Source organism: Nuphar pumila, chromosome 1, assembly GCF_984573655.1.
Source record: "Nuphar pumila chromosome 1, dmNupPumi1.hap1.1, whole genome shotgun sequence".
Classification (NCBI taxonomy): Eukaryota; Viridiplantae; Streptophyta; class Magnoliopsida; order Nymphaeales; family Nymphaeaceae; genus Nuphar; species Nuphar pumila.
The window spans coordinates 52,494,634-52,516,138 of NC_143249.1; the positions used below are offsets into that span (position 1 = coordinate 52,494,634).

At 34.8% G+C, this 21,505-nt stretch overlaps 1 protein-coding gene across 1 annotated transcript in view; it reads right to left on the reverse strand.

The window, feature by feature from the left end:
* Positions 1 to 9,894: 9,894 nt before the first annotated feature.
* The window catches only part of LOC149848923 (portal protein), a 92,966-nt gene continuing 81,355 nt past the window's right edge, over positions 9,895 to 21,505 (reverse strand). Inside the window, exons 14-25 of the mRNA XM_090005831.1 lie at positions 13,930 to 14,093; positions 13,714 to 13,831; positions 12,676 to 12,903; positions 12,226 to 12,416; positions 11,946 to 12,113; positions 11,748 to 11,853; positions 11,173 to 11,310; positions 10,922 to 11,080; positions 10,630 to 10,836; positions 10,336 to 10,530; positions 10,189 to 10,260; positions 9,895 to 10,053 (exon numbers count right to left, since the gene is read on the reverse strand). Coding sequence (XP_089861957.1) covers positions 9,895 to 10,053; positions 10,189 to 10,260; positions 10,336 to 10,530; positions 10,630 to 10,836; positions 10,922 to 11,080; positions 11,173 to 11,310; positions 11,748 to 11,853; positions 11,946 to 12,113; positions 12,226 to 12,416; positions 12,676 to 12,903; positions 13,714 to 13,831; positions 13,930 to 14,093 — 1,905 coding nt within the window. The remainder of the gene's footprint in view (positions 10,054 to 10,188; positions 10,261 to 10,335; positions 10,531 to 10,629; positions 10,837 to 10,921; positions 11,081 to 11,172; positions 11,311 to 11,747; positions 11,854 to 11,945; positions 12,114 to 12,225; positions 12,417 to 12,675; positions 12,904 to 13,713; positions 13,832 to 13,929; positions 14,094 to 21,505) is intronic.

A 21,505-nucleotide genomic window follows, 5' to 3' on the forward strand; every position in this document is an offset into this window, starting at 1 on the left:
TCGTGCTTGGTATGACAGACTCAAAACCTTTTTATTAAAAACTGGTTTTTCTGTAGGCAAAGCAGACTCGACATTATTTGTGAAAATAGTGTATAATCATACCCTAATTGTTCAAATATATGTAGACGATATCATCTTTGAATCTACTAAGAGCACTCTCTGTGAAGAATTTTCTAAGTCCATGCAGAAGGAATTCGAAATGAGTATGATGGGAGAACTCAACTACTTTCTTGGACTGCATATTAAGCAAACCAATGATGGAGTTTTCATCAATCAATCTAAGTATGCTCGTGAACTTCTGAAGAGGTTCAACATGAACTCAACTGCTTCAAAAACCACTCCTATGAGCACTACTACTGTTTTGGACAAATATGAAGATGGTAAGTCTGTGGATACAAAGGTATACCGAGGTATGATAGGATCACTACTATATTTAACTGCTAGCCGTCCAGATATTATGTTCAGTGTTTGCTTGTGTGCTAGATTTCAGTCAAATCCAAAAGAATCACATCTTAAAGCTGTAAAAAGAATAATGAGATATTTAAAAGACACAGTTGATTTTGGATTATTCTATTCAAAATCCTCTACATTTGATTTAATCTCATACAGCGATGCTGACTTTGCTGGAAGTAAATCTGACAGAAAAAGCACAAGTGGAACATGTCATATGCTAGGGCACTCACTTGTATCATGGTTCAGTAAGAAACAAAATTGTGTATCCTTATCAACTACTGAAGCCGAATACATTGCTGCTAGCCTAGCATGTACACAAGTTATCTGGATGAAACAAACCTTTAAAGATTTTGGTTTAAATTTTGAAAATACAACTATTTTCTGTGATAATACTAGTGCTATAAACTTATCTAAGAATCCTATTTTACACTCACGAACTAAGCACATTCAAATAAGACACTACTTCTTAAGAGAACAAGTCTTAAACAACATAATTAAACTCGAATTCATACCCACCAATCAACAGTTAGCAGACATATTCACTAAACCATTGAAACATGAAGACTTTACACGAATTAGAAGAGAACTAAGAATATGCAAACTAAGTGACTTATAAATTAATCACACTTATTATAATACTTCTTATAAGTTTTGTTAAAATCTTATTTTAAAAGCTTTTTTCTTCTTATCGATTTTTGTTAGTCAAACTAGGTTTCCATATTCACGTATACTCTAAACTCTCATAAGACACAATCTTTATGTCTTTCAACTTGTCATCTTTCAAGTACACATCCATAATGACTCCTTGTCCTATCTCCTTTTACTCATATCCATAAGAACTAATTATATTAAAAGCTATCATGACATTGTTCACATCACTCATCTCATAACTCCTTTATTATTTTTGTCCTTTTGTGAAAACTTCTCTTACGATAAGTTGATTCACCTTCAACATGATAACATATTATTTTATGAGAAATCTTGCTTTTCAAATTTTAGTCAAAATCGAATGATTATTTTTTTTGGTTCTTTTTACCTTCGTTTAAAGATCTAGTTGCTATGTTTTTACGTATAATTTTTACTATAGCATTTGCTATATCATATATTACGTACACTCTATTTCTATCATGTCTTCCTTTTTCTCCTATCGAGACACTTCACTAAAATATTAATGCCTTTCATGAAAAATTCAATTGATTATCCTCTCGTACCACCTTTTAAGTTTCACGTAAATTTTTTACTATATCATCTTTTATATCATAGCCTAAGAACAATCTATTATCATCTCTTCATGCTTTACATCTTTTACGAAAAAGTGTTGTAAAATTCTCTTTTCAAAAACTTGTACTCCACTCATAAGTACGATTTGTATCACCTTTTTTATCTCTCTCTCTACATTATACGAAGTTCCTTTTCATCCGTGACCATGACTCTCTCATATATTTTATATCTATCTCCAATCGAGATTCATTAAAACCTTGTCCTTCACTCCACTTTATGTCATACATCTCCTATCCAACTTCAAGTGATTGGTGTCCTTTATGACCACTCTCATTTTTTCACATATCCGTATCACCCTCCTTTATATCTATTCACACTCCTTTCACGTATATCAAAATATACACTTCTTAAATAAGAAATTATTGCATTTCCTCATACTCTCATGTTTGTCTTATTCCAAACTCCCTCTTCACGATTTTGGAATGCTTTTACATAAAGTAAACTCTTGAAAAAGTTGTTTGTTCTTATTAGGCCATTATTCACTCTCTATCCTTCATGATCTTCACGAAAATCTTTAAAAACTCTTGAATCATTCTTTCTCTTACGTTTAATATGACACTCCATACTCAATTCATGACTCTTCTCACTATCCAACAAGATTGCCCATAGTAAATTTGTTACATATATAGAAAAATTATTTCGAAACTATGTCCTTGTTAATATCTATACTAATATAATACACTTTCTTCCAAAATTGATTTGATTTGTCATTCACAAGTCTCTTATTTTACAACTCACGCATTTCCTCTTTCCACTAAAATCTAAAAATCCTTCACTTCCAATGTCATTCATTTCTTATCACCATTATTTTTCTTCTTCTATTTATTAGATTGATTCATATCTCATTCCCACGATTTTCTCTATTCTCTTACTCCTTCCAAGTCTTTTTCTCTTGCTCGTTCTTTCTAAGCTCTTGCCATGGCTTCCTCCTCCAACACTGCAATCACTGCCGCCGACCTAAGGTATCCCGATCTATTTCACTTCTACAACTCCCTTTGCTCTTGACCAATTCATGAAGGTAAATTGGTTAACTACGACGACTTCGTATTATTTGACCTAGAAAGATCTTTCCCCGAACTTAAACACTTACTAGGATCTTCATCCCAAGCTGCTTACTATCCCGAACTCCTCCGACTCTTCTACACAAATTTTTCCTCTCATCATGAACAAACTACCATCACCACCAAAGTACGCGGACGCCTGATGTTCTTTCATGCTTCCTCATTAGGCAAAATTCTTAACCTTCCTTCCACCGACATAAATCTAGACAACATAGTACCACTCGAACGGTCGGTACTTCGAAAAATTCTTCTCTGCACCAACTGCTCACAACTTCCCTGGCACATGAGGAATCTCCAACCTCATGCTCAACTGTTTGCCCAGATTCTTCTCCACAATATCTATTCCAAGCCTCCACGCAAGGGATTAGTACCAAGAAAAATCTCTATCCTTCTCTACGCAATTTTTTCTTCTACTTCGATAAACTGGTCCAACATTCTTTTCGACCTTTTTATTCGTTATAAAAAATTCCAGCCTCTTCTTTTCGGGTGTTTTATAACTTCCATTTTAAAATACTTCAAAGTACCCCTTCAAAACGAAGTTATCCTCTACCCCTCTCAGGTCCTCGATGCTACTTCCTTCAATCTCAGGTCCCTGCACCTGCCCGGCTCTGATGAAAATGCTCCAACATCCAACAACTTATCTTTTAGACTGTACTAGCTATACTTTATTCGGTCTGTAATAACTTTTAATTAATTCTGGTCTGTAATAACTTTACATTATTTTTTGGTCTGTAATAACTCTCTTACTCTGATCCCTTCCTTTTAGTCCATGACAAAGGGGGAGAAATCCTGTCTCCATTATTGGATAAAAATACTCGTATTTAACATTTTTTCAATATCATTATGATAAGTATTATTTCTATGCATAATGTCTTTTTGACACAGGAACATATTTTGTCATCATCAAAAAGGGGGAGAATGTTGAGAAACTCTGTTTTGATGTCACATAATATGATACACTGTCTTATTTGATTTCATATGATATGATAATATGTCTTCTTGAAAATGTTATATAATGACTATATATGTTTTTGCCATATATCTAACGAGTATTTGATGCAAGGATATCTCACTCAAAAATGATGGAGACCTCCTGTTCAAGTACAACTATGATGCAATCATACTCCTTGAAGAAAAAACTTGTTGAGCCATGCACTCCTAAAGACCATCTAAAGAGATCGGCTTCCTCAAGTTGAAGATTTTTTCTTCTTTAGAGTCATATGTAACAGAACCTTCAGAAACATGCATATTGCATATTACATACTCACTCATAAAAGCTATTTCATAAAAGTATACGATAGTTTCAAAAAGCTCCTTTTTTAAAATAAATAATTGTACCTTATATCATATACAAGACAACTTGAAAAGTAATGATTTTAAATATAGGAAAAAGACAAAACATGAAATCGGCTACACAAAGAAAACAAATATAATATGTTTAAGGTGAAAAGACTCTAGTTGCCTTCTTTAAATAAATGATTTCAAATATAGGAAAAAGACAAAACATGAAATCGGCTACACAAAGAAAACAAATATAATATGTTTAAGGTGAAAAGACTCTAGTTGCCTTCTTTAAAGAAATGATTTCAAATATAGGAAAAAGACAAAACATGAAATCGGCTACACAAAGAAAACAAATATAATATTGGTTTTGAAAAGACTCTAGTTACCTTTTATAAACTCATAAAATGTCGACTTACTTAAAGTCATCATTCTCTTTGTATAACATTAAATACCTCCTGTAAGAAATCCTTGTTAAATATCCTTCTCAAGAATGTCGACTTACTTGTAGTCTTCATTCTCTCTGTAGACTTTGAAAAACACAATATAAAGAAAACACTTGACATGACTATGTACAAATAAATATCTCAAAGCACTCATTGTACTTACACTCATTTAAAGTAAAGAAGTACTTATGTACCTCAAATCATTAATTAGAATAAAGACAAAATTACATAATAGCCTACAATCCAACGTTCAATGTACTATTGTAAGAAATAGACTTTTTACATAAAATATGTATTACCTAAAATATTACAATGACTAGTGTACCTTATATTTTACTTTTATGGAAAGAAGACTTTCTCGAATTTCTCTAAAGATGTTTTTTGAAATGACATGACATTTCACATCTCAAAAAGGCTACGATTTCAAAAAGCCAACGACTATTTTTTTAAGCTATAAAAACACACTCATATGAACTATTCAAAACAGAAGGGAATGGAATAGACAAGTGAGCTTACAACGAGAAAAATACCTATTCGATATTTGAAAGAGAGCCTAGAAAAAGAAAGAGAAAAGAAAGAGAAAAAGTCAAAAATAACTTTTTGACAAAGAGTATCTTCTGAGTGACAAACAAAACATTATGAGAATCCTTCATTCGTGCATTCATATCATCCTGAAGGTTCTATAGGAAGTATTGTAACTTTCTGTTATTCACTGTATTCCTTATTTATTGAAAGAAGTAGACCTCTGAGAAAGAGGGTGTTGCCCTTCTCTGTTGAGAGAAGAAGACCTCTGTGTAAGAGGGTGTTGTCCTTCTCTGTTGAGAGAAGAAGACCTATGTGGAAGAGGGTGTGCCCCTTCTCTGTTGAGAGAAGAAAACCTCTGAGGAAGAGGGTGTTGTACTATTTATCCGGTGACTCGGATGTTAAAGTGGAAAGCTCAAGTGGTTTGCTTGGGGACTGGATGTAGGTCAGGGTTTTGACTGAACCAATATAAATCCTGTGTTTATTGTGTTGTGCCTTATTGCTTTATTTTTTATTATATCAACTTGCATCGTATTTCACTATTCACCCCCCCTCTAGTAGAATTTCATATATATATATATATATATTATGTATAATATGAATATAATTTATAAAAAAATCATAAATACATATATATACAAGTAGAAAGATGCATGACGAGTATATATATAAAATATGAAATATTAAGTGTAATATATAAAAAATATATTTGTAAGTATAATATATACAATATATATTCTCTGTATAAATAACATAGAATGTTTTTTTACATAAGTTTCGGCAAAATCATATTGATTCAGTGGTGCAAGCTTAATTTATGGGCATATAGTTTTCTTTTTGGAAAAATGGAAAGCAAATAGAGATGGCGGTGGGGCGGGGGACAAGGTCTCCACCCCCGCCCTGCCTCAAGATTAGAACCTCCATCCCCGGCGGGGATGGATTTTAACCTCCACCCCGGCCTTGATCCCCGTTTCATGTCCTCTATCCCCGATTCAAACGGGGATGGGGCGGGGCGGGGATATTGTGGGGAAAAGTGATGGGGACGGGACGGGATGGGGCGGGAAAAAGTGTATGTCCATCCCTACCGCCATCCCCGAACCTGGATGGATTTTAACCTTCGTCCTCGCCTCCATCCCTGTTTCATACCCTTCATCCCCCGCCCAAACGCAGTGAGGCGGGGCCCCGCTTTCCCCGGGTCCACTGCCATCCCTAAAAACAAATGAAGGGGTTGTCCACATGCTTGAAGAAAAGCAATTGAACTAGCTAATATTATGTATATGGAAGCTGATTTTTTAAAGTTTTTTCAATCTTGTGTCTAATATGGTAATTTCTTATTTCTTCTGGCCCAAGACAATCAACGTGGTCGGTTACCGGCTAGCGTTTTTCTGGTGGGCCATCCTAGCCACTTGACCTGTTTAAATAATTTAAGTGGGGGAGTTTGAGTCATTTTCAAATAAACCCACCAATGGAGAAGAGCCTTTTGGTTTCAGCCAATCGTTGTGCAACTTCGAAATTGACCAGAGATCAGGAACTCCAACGTTCCTGTTGCTAGTCTAAAAACTTCATGAACTTTGTCACGTTTTACCTGACTCCCGAATGGACACTAGACTTACCCATCTTTGGCTAAGGAACTTGACCCAAGGGCTTTCAATGGGTCGAACTCTGACCCCTTTGAATTAGAATGCACCTTTCTCAGCACAGATAACACGCATTGGGTTTGGTTTTGGATTCAGGTTTTAGTTGGGTCCAGATTAAACCCGGCACATATCTTATTTATGTTCGGGTACGAGTCAACTCCAATAATATTAGGATCGATTTTTCTATTCCCATGTTTAAAAATTCTACACTCAGGTTGGACCAGATATTCATCACGGATCCGATCCCTTGACAGCCTTAGGCCGACTTTGACTGCCATCTGACCCATCACCAAAGCCGAGCAACTTGAGAGTCCATCCATTAGTTTGCAAAGAGATCTCTACAGAGACAAAGCCTCTATTAACACAAGCACTTCCATTAACTCCTTTGCTATTGCAACTTGCAATGAAGTTGGTGGGATCTAGTTCACGAATTACAAAGTTTCTGCTGTTTTGTAGCAGACATTGTAGCTCGTGAATAGTTGGAATGTTTTAGTTCATGAACTTGGCCATGTTTTCAATGATGTCCAAACTTAACCAATAACATTTTCATGTGATTAGCTAAAAAAATTAAACCTTTATTTATGGCCGTGTAGGTCCATAGTTATGACACACGTCCACGCATGTTGACAGGCATGTTTGAAAATCATTCAAAGGATTTATCATAAAAAGAAAAGAGAAAATTGCTCAATGAAAAAAAAAACTATTTATTGCTGGAACAATGGATAGCTGATCCATGGAGTGTGTACAGTGTGATGCAAACTTTTCAAAGTAATATAAGGAGAAATTTTTTCCCTCAAAAAAACCCAAGAAGAACATGGGAGAGAAATATACGTATTGGTGCTTAGATGCACCCCCATATGCTAGAAAAATTAGGATAAGGTGGGATATTGCTCCCGCACACAATTCATTTCCCTAACTTATGTCACTTATTATGGATTTGTGGGTGCACGCAAAACTCTGTTTAAAATGTGTTCCTTTCTTTAAAACTTTGAAAACAAAAAAAGAAAAGAACTAAAATTCGATCTTTTTTCAAAAAATTAGCAAAAAATGTTTTCTTTTGTGAGGAGTTTAGAACACGAAAATTTATATTTAAACAAAATACTTTTCAAGAAAACTCAATTATGTGTCCAATTGGATTGGATCTGAGATTCATTTCATAGTAATTTTTGAATCTGAATCTCATAGTTCTTGTACCACAATTTATTTTTCATGGAAACATCTCATCTATATGTCCATTTTTTTACTCTGTTTTATAAAATTAAAACCAAATTAAACTCATATATATTGTCTGCTGATTTTTTGCAACTCATTTTTTTATACAGTTTTTTCAGTTATTTTTTATGTGACCTTTCAAATAATGGGGTTGCTGGAATATGTTAATTGGAAATATGTGAACTAGAATGTGACCTAGGCATTTTGACACATTTTTTTGCAAATCCTACTTTGCAGATGTGTTCGGCATGGTCTATTTGTTAGGAATCAAATGTTGGATTGTGTCTTTTCAACGAAAAAAACATGAATTTGGATGCTTGAATATTTATGAAATTTTTGAGTCATTGATTTTCAAGCCTTAAAAAGTCTTGCTTATGAATTATAATCAGATTATCCAATAGCCTGTTCTTATAAAACCAAACAATTAGATTACATGCATACGGAGAAATTTAACAAAAAAAAAAACTCATAAAAAACTCAGTTCACACTCTAATTCAAATATTTATAGTTAACATATTCTAGTGGCCCTCAAATAATGTATTCAGTTTTAATGATTTTTTGGTGTTTCATGTATTGCTAACTATGCGCCCATCTAGTGACACAAACAAGTCAAGCTTCAACCATACAATGTTCTAACTTTTTATGGCAATTATGGTTTTTGATCAAAATTCAATTTGTATTGCATAATAAAAACCATGTCTTGATTTTGTTTGAGATTCATTGTTATTGGATTCATTGAAAATGGGTAAATTCTATCGGTTTTTATATGAAAATTTAACCTGGATTGAATTTGTGTTTTGAAGAAAACTGGATTCTTATATATGCTGTATGTATCTAATAATATTATGATTGGGATTTAGTCTAAAATTGTGTTAATTATTTCTATACAATCATCGTTGAGGCAGCGAAAGTGTTGGATATTGTAGATGCCGTTCATATAAAACTTGGATGGCTCTTCAAAAATTTGTGGGACCCATCTAAGAAACAACGTATCCATCTACGGTATTCAGGCTGCTGTTCATCAAATGGATGAACGGCATCCAAGGCATGATCTGATGCGCTCCCATTTAGATATGGAGACAAGTAAAAAAGAGAAGAAATTACATATATGATTTCCAGCTAGATAGATATACGTTACAGACTTGGTTGGAATAAAAGGATGACGGGCCACAAGTAGAAAGATCGACGAAAAGAGTAACTCCACTTTAGACTTGGAGTAGATTATGAACAGGACGAAGGATCTGACGTTTTTTCAGTTATAGAAAGGACGGAACTAAGTAACAAGACCTTATTGCTCATTCTTGTGTGGCAAACGCTTGCTGTTGTTGTTGATGTTGATTGCAATGATTGAAGTTGAACATCATTTACAATTTTAAAATATAATGAAATCCCTTTGAAAAAAAACACCACCATCATCATTATCTTGCCTTGTACCACCTACAGGGAGTCAACTTCATGATCTCGTTTAGTTGTTATTCATCCCTTAAATGATTGCTTTGTAACTATTATAACTGAATATATTTATTCATTTCTATGGCACACTAACGCATTGTTTGGTGATTGTCATTCTAATGTAGTTGCAGGGTCTCATGCAAAGCATCATGGGTGGTGTTTTATGACTACAAAAATGCTAAAAAACAATTAAGAAAGAACTTTCTTCTGTTAATGCAAATGCTAAAAGATAGCTGAATTTACACATGAAAAAGATCACAAAAGAATATATCAAAATCTCATTACAGGGAAGTATAGCATGCCGAATTATTCAAGTACATCCATAGCTTTTGGCACATTGATCTCTATGTTGACACTGTTTTATCCAAAAGAATATAAGTATTTATCCATATACAATAACTTTACAACCAAAAGTTGTGGTGGACAGCTTAGGAAGATGAAGCGCTTCACTAAGGTGCTCTTCTCAGGTCCATAACTCAGAAGATCCAGGAACAACAGAAACAAAGAATAGTTGGAGTGGAGTGGAATAGACAAGAACATGGAAGCCTATTAAAAGTAGTAGTAGTTTGATTGATCTGTTGTATTTTGTGTATCTCTGCAAAGAATTGACCTTGATTCAATCACAGAACGCGGAGGATCAAGGTCCTTTTCTTGAAGAGCATTTCCTTGTAGCCTTTGCATCTGAGAAGCAAATGTATCATCCAAAATCTGCAACAAAGTAACATAGTCAGATTCATCAAAGTTTGTTAACAATTCCCTACGAAGGTTTCTCATCATGATGAGAAAGAAAAAGTTAATAAAATTAAATTCACTATCTGCAATTATAGATATCAAGATACTCACTGCTAAAGCATGGTAGCACCCCTTGTACCAGATTCTGTTTTCTTTCTTACTCTCAAGAAAGCTCAAAACACCCTAAACAAGAATATGTCATAAGTCAGAGAAAGTTGGTACACCACAGTTTGTTATCAAACAATTGAAATACATTACCTGCCCCATTCTGTCCCAGAAACCACGACAGATGGCAACAAAAATACGACTTGAAAATACGTCATGCAAATTAGAGATCATCTCTGCAAGCTGGTGGCTTAGGTCTTGCATTCTTTCATGAATCTCAGCTTCTCCCTCAGTTTCTTTTGCTTCTTCAAGAATTCTTTTAAGGCGGGTGCTTCGATTAGCCTCTGTCTGCATTGAAAAAATTATCAAACCAATCTTGTAGTATAAGAACTCGTCAGATTATTTATCTTAGAGAAACAGTAGTATTTCATAATGAAACAAGCATACATTTTTTACTAGCTTATCCACGGTTGCTTGCAAATAGTTCTTGTACTTTGTTCTCAGCATCACAGTGACTCCATTAAGCTGCTCCCCAACACCAGCCCTTTTCTCTCCAACACCAGGGAGGCAAGATGCCCATGATTTTAGAATGCTCTCAACCTTGCAGTGTAGAATGTCAAGAATCCGCTTGACAGTGTTTAGGAAAGTTCCCAGCTGCCATTTGAGATATGTTCACATATCATTAACAAATAAAATTTGTAACTACATGTTGCCACCATCAATCAGTAAGAATACTCACCTGATTAGGAACTATGTAAAGGGATACAGATTGACGCCTTGTGAACTTCTGCACATGCATACCAAGCTTTTTCTGAATGCTATCTTTCAAAGGCATCAATATTTCGCTGTACTGTTTCTCCAATGCTTTTATAGTTGCTCTTTCCACATCAGCAATAGCCTGGGAAGACCAAATTTGAGCTTATCATAATTTTAGTATCAGTTATTTAGTGCCCATCTTTTTATGAGAACATTTCAATGAAAAAAGCTTACAGTTTCCAGAAACAGGGAGTACTGAGGCCATCTATTGATCACTACTTTATATTCAATCAAAGTTTCCTTGATAAGTTCATACATATCCTCAACAAATGGTGAAGTTGAATTCTGTGTTGTTATCCCACACAGTTGTGCCTGCAGGATTAACATAAAACAGTTCAAACTCCAAAATTCTGACTGGGATAGCCTACCAAAAATTAAAGCTCCAAGATACAACACCAGCTACTGAAAATTAAAGCTTCAAAGTACAACACCACTCGAGAGTTCTTCTCATGCTAAGAACAAAAGACTTGGTTATTTAACTCAGTATGTAGCCCAAAGTAGTAAGTTATCCTTTGTCGGGACAGCCAAATCAGACCAATTTCATTGATGTTATAGGTTGAATAAAGTCTGGCCTGACTAACTTTGGTCACCAACTCTTACTCTCCCTGAGATGTTAAAATTTTCCCTACTTGAAATAACACTCTAAGCAATTTCTCAGAGATAGCAAATTGACAAGGGGGCCTGTGCAAGTTGATCCAACATGTTGGATGCTCGTTATGGTTCATAACTTCATATATCATGGCTAATACCTTATCTCCTTTGCAATAATCAACCAGGTAATCTTGCTTATCTTGAATCCATTGTACAATGTAATGATGGAACAGATTTTTGGAATCTACACCTCCGTTTATAGGGCTGGAATGCACATGAAAAAGAGTGAGTACTTGCATTAAATCTTTCAATAACATGCACTAGCAGTACTTTTACTACTTATATGACATTTGTACCTAATATTCCAAGAGAAGAGGTTTCCTTCAAAATCAGCAGCTGCAAGTAGAAGTTCTATTACATGAGCTGAGGGGCCAGATGGTGGCAAGGCCATAAGAAAGCCTTTCAATCTATTGCATAACTCGGTGCTGTAAACTGCAGCTGCTATATTTGGCAGGTCGATTGAACTGTTGGAAAGAAAAGCAAAATATGAGTATAGAAGTTGTGAATTATCCTGTATTTCCAACATGCAAGAATGTTAATAATTAATGATGAAAAGACAATGAAGTGATTTAGTACCTTGGAAAGACATGCTGATTATGAATCTTTATATCTGTCTGAATCTCATTGCTTATCTTACTACACAAGGTCTTCATTTTGTGATATGCTGTTGAAATTGTCTGAGTGTCTGTCAGAAACCCATCAGAGTTGGTGGACACATATTCATCTGTATCTAACATATGCCTCTTACATCTCTTTCTAGCAGCTGTCTGTATAATAAATATCTCAAAAAGTTCAGAAATCTGACCTTATACTGTTCTGTAACACATGCAAGAAAAAGAAAAACACCAAGTGCATGAAATGAAGAGCATAGTGCGATAAATTTTTTGGCTTAAACAATTGGTCTACTTGTGTGTGTGTGTGTGTGTGTGTGTGATCTGACAAACTTAATTTTGAAAAGAATGTAGTCCAAAGGTTTTATGTCTAAGAAAGTGGAGCTTATCCACATAGCTGTTCATTACGAATTACCTGCAAATAAGTTCTTAGCATGGTTTGTGCTTCTAAAGAAAGTATGTCATGAAGAAGCGTATAGATCTGTACAGCTGGGACTAAAGCAGGTGCAGCAGAGTCTGAAGATGGACCAAGCAGATCAGTGGCCAAACCAGTAGGAGACAAGTCGTCCAATGACTTGTAGTTCTCAAAAACATTTGTTATCAGCCGGCCAACTTGAGCTTCACAGTCAAACAAGATCCTTTTCTACAAAAAAGTAACAAGAAAACTTGATTACTTGAAGTTATGCAAAACTCGGGCCATTCTAAATGAGACATATTAGTGTCATACAGGTGTCTGATGAATATCATATATAAGTTCAATTTTAAAACACCTTGGTGTTGGTGTCCAGAACCAGAAAATTGGCATATTGAGAATCCAATCAGATCCATAGAAGATTGTCAAACACTAACCAATATCTCAATTGTAGAAATTTTATCAGTTCAAAAATATTTTCCTGTACAATCTTATGTTGTACTTTGAAAATGCAAGAAAATTTAAACATTAGAACTCACTAAGATATTTAGAAAATTGTCAAACACTGTTCACAATTGAAATTATAGAAAGATTATCCATCAGTTAAAAAATATTTTCCTGTAATCCTAATTGCACTTTGAAAATGCTAGGTTTTGATATGAAGTTGCAGGCATGAAATGAAAAAAAAAAACAGACAGACAACTTGCTATTATGATCACAATGGTGGGAAGAAGGCACATGCCTTAGGACTAGGCAAAATAGAACCTCAGGTTTCAATATTTTCTTGTAATTATTTTCTTCTTTTTGGAAACGCTAGCTTATTGAATCCCTGAGCTTATTCTCAATGTGCAAATATAATGTTTGTAAATGAAAAGTTCAGTCTTCATCATTTATAGACAAAAATTGGTGCAGGGTCTCTAAAAATTCATTGATTTTTTAGATTAACAAGGCTCTTAGATATAAAGAAAATAATATTCAAACATGTGCAGCTGCATCTCAAGCAAGATAAACTTTCTTTAAGATTAAAATGGGCGTTACTACCTCTTGTCTATTGAGATTGTTCTCATTTCTAGCTTTTATCACTGGTACAAGCAATTCGTATACAAGATCTAAACAATCTTCTGTAGGTGTGGCAACATCCATGACATATGAAAGGTACCTGTTGATAATTGAACAAATTAAGACTCAACACCAGTATTCCAATTGGTGAAAGCAAGAAATAAAATTCAAATATCATAGTACTTGATCCAAGAGTACCTTAGCTTAGTATATGAATTTGAAACTCCATAATATTCTGCAAATTCAGTTAATAGCCATTTCCACGGTCCATATAGCCTCAGGTTCCGAGAGTAGAAGTGTTGAGTTCTCATGGAAGCTTCAAGTGCTAAATCATAAGCAAGTGTTTCCGCAACAGGCCCACACTAGAGTTGGTTTAAAGTCGGAAATATAAAAAGAAAAACTTTCAGAATCTTATACAAAGGCAAGCAAGGCAACATGCTCATGAAACCGTGTCAATGAATATCATAATACAATTAGTATATGATATAAATCTGTGCACACTAACTAAGAACTTACAAATAAATCAATAGTCTTGGCTGTTAACAGAAGTTTCTTTTGGAATAAGTCTGTAAACATGCAACAGTATTGACCATCGTTACAACCCAAGGCTAAACCAGGCCAACAAGCATAGCCGGCTAACCTAGTTTGGGTGAATCGTCTAAGGTGGCTAGCATAAATGGGATCTAAGGGACTTGGGTTGGTATTATGTAAATTATAAGGGGTAAATGGGTAATTGAAAGGGATAAGTTGGTGTGGGAGGTTAGCTAGGCTAAGGTGGCATGGGTGGTTTAGATATGAGTATAAATACTCAATCTCTCCCTCTCTTTGTATCATTCTTTGGCTTGTATTTTCATTGGTCTCTTAATGAGAATTGAGTCTCTAAGCCACGTTGGCTAGAGAATTGGCTTCAACCACGTTTGGTTAGAGATTTCCTTCCTCTCACCCCCTAACCAACCTCTCCCTTATCCCTCTCTCTCCCAAAGTTGCCACCCTATTCTCTCTCTTTCCCTTGTTTCTGTTAAAATGTATCATTCAACCTATGTAATCTTATATATATATTATATATATAAAGGATAATACATATTTATATATGGTATATATGCATATGTATTATCCTAATTATATATATAAAATATATATTTTCTATTTATAGGCATAGGGGTAGTTTAGTCATATCACAGTTTTACGCATATTCCATTTGGAATATGTTTGTAATTTTTACTTTTATTTTTCTTTTTTCTTTTTCTCTTTTTTGGTGGTTTGCGCCACCTAGGGAGGCTCCCCAAAGAGCCGTTGGGGGCTCCCAACGACTCCTTTGGGAGCCCCCTAAGTGGCTCCTCTCTTGTATTATAAATAGGGGTTTTCCCCTTGTAATTCCCCCACTCCTTGGAGGAGCTTATGCTTCATTGTATAGGGTTTTTACCCTCTTCTTCCTATTTCTTCAATAATATTCAACTTATGACTTTAAGTCATATTTATCCCTTTTATGGGTTTATGTATTAGCACTTGATGTGCTTGTGTTGTTCCCTTAAGTGGGTATATTCGCACTTAATGTGCATGTGTATGGGTTCATTATCGAACCTAAAATATTCAAAGTCACTTTCTAACATGGTATCAGAGCAAGGTTGAGATCGAGTTGCTCTTTGGTGCATCGGGAAGCATGGTATTCAAAAAAGTTTTAAAGAAAAATGGTGAAGTATTCATTTCTCTCTCTTTTCTAAAAGTTATTCGATATGCATTCTATTTCTTTAAGTATTGTATGAAGAATTTAATATGTTCTTTTTTTATGTGTACTCTTTGTCATTATGTCTTTTTATAAAAATTTGAGTTACTTGATACTCTATTGAATCTTTTCATATACATACTTTTTCGTATGTTTTTCTTTGAAAAATTTTAAAATGATAACTTGTTTGGCGAAAAATTAGATATATGATTGCTCAAAACTTAATGGGTCGGTAAAGATTTATGACCATTGGAGCCTTGAATTTATATTTTAAACCTATTTTTGTTTATAAGAATACCTTTTATATATGGTAAGTCTTTAAAGAAAGGTATGTTAAGATTGAAATGTTTGTGAGATGTAGTTTTTCGAAAAATGCTTGGCATATATGAAAAATTCCTTAATAAGTTTTGATTCACTTACCTAATGTGTCCTTTTTATATGAGCAACATTTAATTAAGAAAGTTTTTTTTATATATATAATTCCGGTTGAATTAAGTCATGTTTTTTGATAAAACTTAAGAGCTTCTGAATTTTTCCTCAATAAATGTTTAATTTTATAGATTTATGCCATAGTACAATCTTACTTTATCATAAGGTTTTTTAACAAATCTATTATTCTTCTTTGTTGGGATTTCTCTCAATTTAGTGGAGTTTCCCCCTTCGTTGGGAATTTTGTGTGTTTTGAGCTCTCTTTAAGGAGCCTTTTGGTCCTTATAATCTTCTTGTGAGTATATGCTCTTTTATGAAGATTTCATGGTTATTGTGAGAAGATAGTTTGTGAGTATCTTTTTCCTTGCATAATATCCTTCAAAGATTCATTAATACTTGTAACCCTTTGTGGATCTTTTGAGATTGGTTGTGAGCATCATTTTTTAAGTTACAATAGTGGATTTCATAAGATTTTCAAACTTCACCATCTTTATGAATGCCTATATTGGCCTAAGTTTGTTATTTGCTCATTCAAGATTATTGTCATTTAAAAATCTTGCATTGCATAAAAGTGCATCTATTATCATTTGGAATGCATTTAATTGCACTTTATATCTATCATAGTTGAGGCTTGTTTTTGACTTTTTTATTATTCCAAATCGGTTCTTACTCATGATGTTGCTTAATATTTCATAATTGTGTTAGTTGCATAATAAGTCTTTTTTGTATAAATGACTTCTTTTGAAGATTAAGCATAATTCATGTTTATGCAAAATTGTTGTTATAAAACATATTATTGTGATTGATTATATTGGACCTTTGATTCAATTTTTAATCGATCCTCTTTTCTTTGAAAAATAATTCCTAAAGTGTTTATTGCCTTTTTGTGGCATTTATATTTGTCCATCACATGTTTCTTTAATGCATCATTGTTTTGGCCTTATTTTTATATTAGAGATGTTTGTTGAGGTGAGTTAAGGGCACCTTGTGTTATGTCATTTTAGATTGTCCAAATTGCCATATTATAGATGGTGGTTGAGGTGAGTTATGGGCACCTTGGGACTCTAGAATGATTTGGTATATGATCTCTACTTGTTATGTCATTTTAGATTGTCCACTTACCATATTATAGATGGTGGTTGAGGTGAGTTATGGGCACCTTGGGACTCTAGAATGATTTGGTATATGAGTGTGTCACTAGTTTGATGTTGGTCATTGATCTTATGGATGCTCTTATTTATATATAAATGTGATGGATATATGATGTTTGAAACCTTAAAATGTTTTAAGGTATATTAAAATCAAGGTTTTAGGGATTATTGCCCAACCTTTTATTGTTTATGAAAATTATGAGTGCATTTGCACATTTGTGATTTCGTGTTTTTGTGCACAAGTGTTTCATATGTTCTTGGTGTGCGTATGTTCACACATTTATTTTCAAGAATATTGTTCTATCGGTTGTTGTATCTTGTTGAAGATACTTTACATAGTTTATTCCAAAATGTTATTTTTATGGGTATTCTTTTTGAAGAATATTGTTCTATTGATTCAAGGTTTGATTTATATATATGTTTGTCATTACAAGTTTTATTACCTCAAAAGTCTTCTCATTTTATAACTCTTATCTAAGTGTCATCATATGTAGACAAGAATTTTATTACACCTTTGTGTGTTGATAGCCTTTTATTGGCTTTTATTCTTTTGTTCTTGTCGTTGATGCACTCATTTCAAATATTATTATATGTAGACAAGAGATATTTTTACACACCTTAGTGTGTGTCATTTGGCCTTTAATGGCATTATAATATTCTTGATCTAGTAGCTTATACACTTGATTTACGGGTTTCGGAAGACTAATGAGGTAGTTTCTTGTAGTCTATGTCACATGGGTGCGGGTGCGGGTGCGGGGATTCGGCACTTCCAAAAAACCCGGGTGCGGGGGTGCGGCAGGGGCAAAAATGTAATATATATATATATATATATAAAGGGGGTCACTGTTTCCCCCTAGGTTTTTCTGCTGACAGCTGCTGTCAGCAGACTTTTTTTTTTTTAAAAAAAATCGTTGTTTCCCCCCAGGTTTTTCTGCTGACAGCTGCTGTCAGCAGCTGACAGCTGCTGTCAGCAGATTTTTTTTAAAAACAAAATTCGCAGCTCTGACAGACAGCAGTTGTCAGCCCTGACAGACAGCAGCTGTCAGCCTTGACAGACAGCTGCTGTCAGCAATTTTTTTTTAAAAAAAAAATTCGCAGCCCATTTCATAGGGCAATTTTTTTAAAAAAAAAAAAGACCTAAATGATCCTGGGTGCGGTCAATGCACCCAGGATCGGGTTGACCGCACCCGGTGCCGCACCCACACCCGCGTCGAGTCGCGTCGACGCGGGTGCGGCACCCTACTAGCTGAATCCCTGTGACATAGCTTGTAGTGGATGAACTACTATTGAAAATTGCAAAATTTCATTCATAACTTGTGTTTTTAGATACAAGTGAATCATATCTATGATATGCTTTTAAATCAAATTGATATTTTAGTATTTAATCTATATATGAAGTGCTTACAGTTTTTCGGCATCTTTTGTATTTGATATGCAAAATGAGTCTTTTGTCTCAAATGATATTCATTTTTGAATCTTGGGTGGATGCTTTAATATATTTAGTCAAATCATGCTTCTTATATATGACATTTGTTTGACATAGATCTTCTCCCTAAAGATGTGAAAAACTCTATTGTTGATTTATGTGTGTTAAAGCCCCTTGAAGTTCATATTCATCATGCTTTTGAACATTTGCATCCGTGTTCATTTTGACTAAAGTATGTTTGGAGCATATTCATTAATGATTTTCTTTAAGTGTTAATTCATTTCATGATAGTACATGCATATGCTCATTATGACCTTTTAGGCCCTCATTCAATAAAGCATATATAGCTTATGCCTCTTCATAGGCTTATTGTGGTGTCCCTTAGTGGACCATTTTGTTATTCTCCATTATGGGGTTATGTTTGTCTAATGTTGGACCTTATGAATGCATTATGCATTCTTGCAATTCATTTCCGCATAATTTGCTTCCGCTCACTCTTTAACATGATGTATGATTTTGAAACTTTGGTTTTCTAAATTTACTTTTCATGCTAAATTTACTTTTCATTTCCGCATAATTTGCTTCATATTTCTATGCATAAGTTATATTTTTGCACCATTGTTTTGCGGATGTGTCATCCGATATGGTTTCAATTAAGCTTGTTAGAAATGTTCCAATTGAGTAAAGTGCAAAGATATGTTTTACTTGTTTCTTTGTTGTTGTTCCACAGGATCTTGAAGATAAGAGAAAAAGAAGTACCTTGGATAGATCATGGAAGGTGCTCATCGTTAAAGACGTTGGAGGAAGACATTTGCAATGGCATTCGTACGGAAGGCACTTGAAGCCTTGAGAGTCTTCCTCCTGCTTTCTTCAATCTTTTCGTTCCCCCACGCAAAGTTTGAGGGGGGGTGTTAAAATGTATCATTCAACCTATGTAATCTTATATATATTTTATATATATAAAGGATAATACATATTCATATATGGTATATATGCATATGTATTATCCTAATTATATATATATATATATATATATAAAATATATATTTTCTATTTATAGGCATAGGGGTAGTTTAGTCATTTCACAGTTTTACGCATATTCCATTTGGAATATGTTTGTAATTTTTACTTTTATTTTTCTTTTTTCTTTTTCTCTTTTTTAGTGGTTTGCGCCACCTAGGGAGGCTCCCCAAAGAGTCGTTGGGGAGCCCCCAACGGTCACAAATGTGACCGTTGGGGGCTCCCAACGACTCCTTTGGGAGCCCCCTAAGTGGCTCCTCTCTTGTATTATAAATAGGGGTTTTCCCCTTGTAATTCCCCCACTCCTTGGAGGAGCTTATGCTCCACTGTATAGGGTTTTTACCCTCTTCTTCCTATTTCTTCAATAATATTCAACTTATGACTTTAAGTCATATTTATCCCTTTTATGGGTTTATGTATTAGCACTTGATGTGCTTGTGTTGTTCCCTTAAGTGGGTATATTCGCACTTAATGTGCATGTGTATGGGTTCATTATCGAACCTAAAATATTTAAAGTCACTTTCTAACAGTTTCTTCCCTACTAGCCGACCCACCTTCCCTTCACCACTCCGCATTTCCCTTGTGCTTCCACCATTGTGGGACTTGGGTTGGTATTATGTAAATTATAAGGGGTAAATGGGTAATTGAAAGGGATAAGTTGGTGTGGGAGGTTAGCTAGGCTGAGGTGGCATGGGTGGTTTAGATATGAGTATAAATACTCAATCTCTCTCTCTCTTTGTATCATTCTTTGGCTTGTATTTTCATTGGTCTCTTAATGAGAATTGAGTCTCTAAGCCATGTTGGCTAGAGAATTGGCTTCAACCATGTTTGGTTACAACCCCCTAACCAACCCCTCTCCCTTATCCCTCTCTCTCCCAAAGTTGCCACCCTATTCTCTCTCTTTCCCTTGTTTCTTCCCTACTAGCCGACCCACCTTCCCTTCACCACTCCGCATTTCCCTTGTGCTTCCACCATTGTTGGACCTTCAAGGAGGGTCATAACAAATTGGTATCAGAGCTCTTGATCCCCAAAGGTTGTGGTTCATCTCAAACCATTTCAAGAAGGTGTTAAGAGCGCCATTCAGCTAGAGAGCTCAAACTGGTTCAAGATTGGACATCTCTCTCTATTCCAAGAATTGTGTGAAGAAGGAGGTGTTGTATCATATTCAATGAAGATCAAAGCATCAAGGGATGAAAATTGGTGAGTTGAAGCCTAAACTCACATTTGGTAGAAGTTTACCAATTTGTTGAGCTATTTTGTGAACACAATTGAGCTCCAAGTTAATGTTTTGGTTTTGTTCACTCGAGATCAGTGTTTTGGTTGGTGTTTCTGCTTAGTTCCTGCTATTTTTTGTGGTGTTTCTTGGAGTAAGGAGGAGTGTTGGTGGTCAAATTTTGGTGTTGGAATCTTGTTTGGAGGAATAAGACCAAGTGCTTGAACTTGTGAGCGAGCCTATTGAGTCCAGGCCAAACCAAACCAAAGCCAGAAATTTAGCCAGCTTCAAAAATTCATATATCCCAAACCCAGTGGAATCTACCCCTAAATTTTTTATTGTGCATTCCTACATGTGTCTACTTCATACCCACAATTTCAAAACAAATTGTTACCTACTCACGGAGATAAAAAAAAATTGTGGTGAACCTTGTTTTTCCAAGCCCATGACCAACTGAACCAGATCCATTCTGACTTGTTTCACTTGAGAGACATCAAAACCAGACCTAAACCAAACCAATTAACCCCAAATTTTGACTAAAGACCCACAAGATACCATAATTGAAGACCAACCCAAAGCCTTGACCTAAACTTAGCCAAAATCGAACCCATATCATCCCTACAAAAACCGGACCTGAACTTAGTTGATAGTCCAAGACTGAACATAGCCTACACTACCAATCATGACTACAAGAGCACAAGAGTTTGCAGAAGGAGTGAGATCTGACCTTAGAATTGAGCTCCAGCAAGGATTGAAGAGTCTTGAAGAAAAATGAGGAGAAATTTGCAGAAATGATTCAACTATTGCAAAGT